Here is a 3,100-nt window from a genome sequence, read left to right as displayed (position 1 = left end):
GCGCCCTGGCTCTTCTGGGGGGCGGTGAGGGGGGCGGTGCGCCCCTGCCCGAGGGGCTTCGGTGGAACTGGATGCCGGCTTGTCTTGGCAAGGGCAGGTATCTGCTGTACCCGTGCCCTGCGGGGGGCTGGCACGCCGGCCCCACTGCCCGCGCCCCCCGGGGCAGGCTGGGGGAGCCGTCGGGGCCGCTCCGCCGGGCTCGGGCTGCGGCTGGGCCGGGCTCTACCTCGGCCCCCCGCTGCCGGGCGGCAAGAGCAAAGCGGGTCCCCAGGTGTGAGGCCGCTGCACGGCCCCCGGCCCGGTGGGAGCCGAGCCCCTGGCCGCGTTAGTCCCCGCGGAAGGACCCTCGCCCGGCACCCGGCGCCCCCGCGGGCGGGAGCGTAGGGACCCTTTGCGAGAGGCTGCGGGGCCGTACGGCCGGTTTTACCTTCCCCGTGTCGGTCTAACGGGTGGCGAAGGCTGTGAGCTGGCCTGCGGGGTGCCTCAGCGCCGGCAAACCAGACCGATGGGTTATGCTTCCCCCACCCCCCTTTTTTTTTTTCTTTTAACGGGTATCGCTTAATATTGGCCAACTCCAATTTTCGAGGGAGCGACAAAAGGTCATATCTGACGCATCTGCCGCCCCGCCCCCCCCCAACCAGTTTACAAATAATTAATAACGGCACAATTAGGCGGTAACGATGGGAGCCGCAGTTAATGGTCTTCCTGATGGTAACGGAGATTAAAAATAATGGTGCTGAGGCCATCTCCTTTCGATGACTCAGTGCAGATCCTGCGGCGTCCGCCTTCGATCTTTGTCAGAAACCCCCTGAGCCCTCCCCTCAAGTACAGCCCTAACAAGAAGCCAGAAGAGCTGCGGTGCTATATTTGCTTTTGGGTTTTATTATCAACAATCAATTAATGGTACACTCTTGGAAAACTATATGCACATGTAGAAATATTTCCCCTTTTAAATAGAAGCATTCATTTTAACCACATATAAATAAATCTGAAAACCCTGAACATAATTTATGACGATTATGCTCACAAACATATTCCAACAGGTAGGGAAAAGAAAAAATAATAATGAGACAACATGCAACCGATAAAAAAAAAAATAAAAAATAGATACCATTGCCTGAACCTGGTTTCTCTAAACGCAAAGGGAACCGACCCCGTGAGAACCTTATTTCTCCATAAAGACACGCCATAGAGACTACGAGAAGGGAAAACATTATTTATACGGTCAACTAGACAAGTCTGTACTGATATTAACACTATACAGTTGAGTCACAGAACACAGTTGTAGAAAGACACGGAAAAAGAGAAAGCATACCTGCCAACATTCAACTAAGAGCTAGAGTCTGTGCCTTTTAAAATAAAATTAGAAAACCCTAACGGAGATGCCTAAAACCTGCGTGAACCGTGTAATAATAATTAATAATAATTAATAATTAATAATAAATACAAGCCGTCCGCCGTGAGGGGCGCGGGCTTTACAGGGGCCGGACCCGCGGTGCGGAGGCGGCGGCCGCCGGGCCAGAGGCGAGCCCCGGGGGGGCGCCGAGAGCCGGGACCCGACCGGGGAACCGCGACACCAGACGGCGGGGTAAGAAACGCGCCCGGGCGCGGGCCGGGGGGCGGCGGGGGGCTGGCGGAGGGGGGTGGAGAAGACATTCTGTCGCTCAGGCTGACGGTGAAAAGGAGCCTAAAAAAAGCCCCACGGGCGGGCGGGGTGCCCTCCCCCGCCGCCGGGCCGCCCGCGGGCGCAGTCTCCGCGCCCCGCCGCCGCCTCCGCGCCCGCGCAGCGCCCCCTGCGCGGCCGCCCGCCCCCCCCTCCCCCCCCGCCCCGGCGGAGGCGCTGCGGGGCCGGCCCCGCCGCCGGGCCGGGGGCGAGGGAAGCCGGGCGCGGCCCCCCGTGGGGGCGCGGGGTCCCTGCCCCGCGGAGCCCGGCGCAGCCCGGGCCCCTGGTCGTTACGATGGGCGGGCGGCGGATACTAATGAGCGGGAGGGGCCGCCGCCGCCGCCGCCGCCGCTCAGAACATGCCGCTCTTGACGAGGCTGCCTTTGGTGCCGCCGGGCCGCTGCAGCGAGGAGAGGACGCTGGCGAAGGGGCCGCCTAACGAGTCGGGGATGGAGGTGATGGGCCCGGGCCCTGGCGCCCAGCCCTGCCCCGGCCCCGCCGCCGCCAGCCCGCCGGGCCCCGCCGCTCCCTTGCCCGGCTCCCCGCCCGGCCCGCCGGGCCCCGCCGCCCCCTGCCCGGCGGCGGGGCTGGGTCCGCCGCCACCGCCTCCGCCGCAGCTGGGCGCGGGGTTGGGGTTGGGGCCGGGGCCGCCGGTGCTGTCGGGGTCGGTGCTCTTGGCCTCCTTGCTCTCGTCGTCGCGGGAGGCGTCGGACTTCTTGCCGGCCGCCCCGTTCTTGGCGGCCGCCGCCGCCGCAGCCGCCGCCCGCTCCTGCTTACGGAACTTGGCGCGGCGGTTCTGGAACCAGACCTGGGGGGGGGGGGGGGAGCAGGGGGCGGGCAGCGCAGCGGTACCCCCGCCACCGCCTCCCGCGGTACCCCCGCCACCGCCTCCCGCCGAGCGACCCCCGCCCCGGCCCCTGCCACCGACCCGGAGCGGGTGCCCGCTGGAGCGATGCGCCCCCCGGAGCGGCGCGCCCCCCGGTACGGTCCCTCCGCGACCACCGTCCCCCGCCTCCCCATCGCCCGCATCCCGCACATACCTGCACTCTCGCCTCGGTGAGGTCTATTTTGAGCGCCAGCTCCTCCCGGGTGTATATATCGGGGTAGTGAGTCTCTGCAAACACCCTCTCCAGTTCCTTGAGCTGGGCGCTGGTGAACGTGGTTCTGATCCGCCTCTGTTTCCTCTTCTCGTTTAAACCCCCGTGGTCGGTGAAGAGTTTGTAAGGAACTGAAGAAGGAAAAGAGGGAAGAAGAGGAGGAAGGAAAAAAATAAAAAAAAAATATCGGTGAATCACTGGTAGCTCCCCCAAAGATATTTGTCCGGGAAGACGAACGGTGCTTTAAAAAACTGCCGCATCCTTGTGAGGGATCCTAATGCGCCTGAATAACCGGAGGAGTCCAGTAGTCATTGCGGAGAGAAAACGAGGAGGGGGTTAA

The 3,100-nt window shown here is 63.6% G+C and overlaps 1 protein-coding gene across 1 annotated transcript in view; it reads right to left on the bottom strand.

Moving 5' to 3' along the window:
• Positions 1-1,838: 1,838 nt before the first annotated feature.
• PHOX2B (paired like homeobox 2B) overlaps positions 1,839-3,100 on the bottom strand; it is a 2,408-nt gene continuing 1,146 nt past the window's right edge. The window contains exons 2-3 of the mRNA XM_056349585.1: positions 2,704-2,891; positions 1,839-2,471 (exon numbers count right to left, since the gene is read on the bottom strand). Of these exons, the coding sequence (XP_056205560.1) occupies positions 2,016-2,471; positions 2,704-2,891 (644 nt within the window). The 3' untranslated portion in view covers positions 1,839-2,015. The remainder of the gene's footprint in view (positions 2,472-2,703; positions 2,892-3,100) is intronic.

The sequence above is a fragment of the Falco biarmicus genome, chromosome 1 (assembly GCF_023638135.1).
Source record: "Falco biarmicus isolate bFalBia1 chromosome 1, bFalBia1.pri, whole genome shotgun sequence".
In the NCBI taxonomy this organism is placed as follows: domain Eukaryota; kingdom Metazoa; phylum Chordata; class Aves; order Falconiformes; family Falconidae; genus Falco; species Falco biarmicus.
The sequence above is the reverse complement of the archived record's forward strand: the minus strand, read 5'-3'. Positions and strand labels throughout refer to the sequence as shown.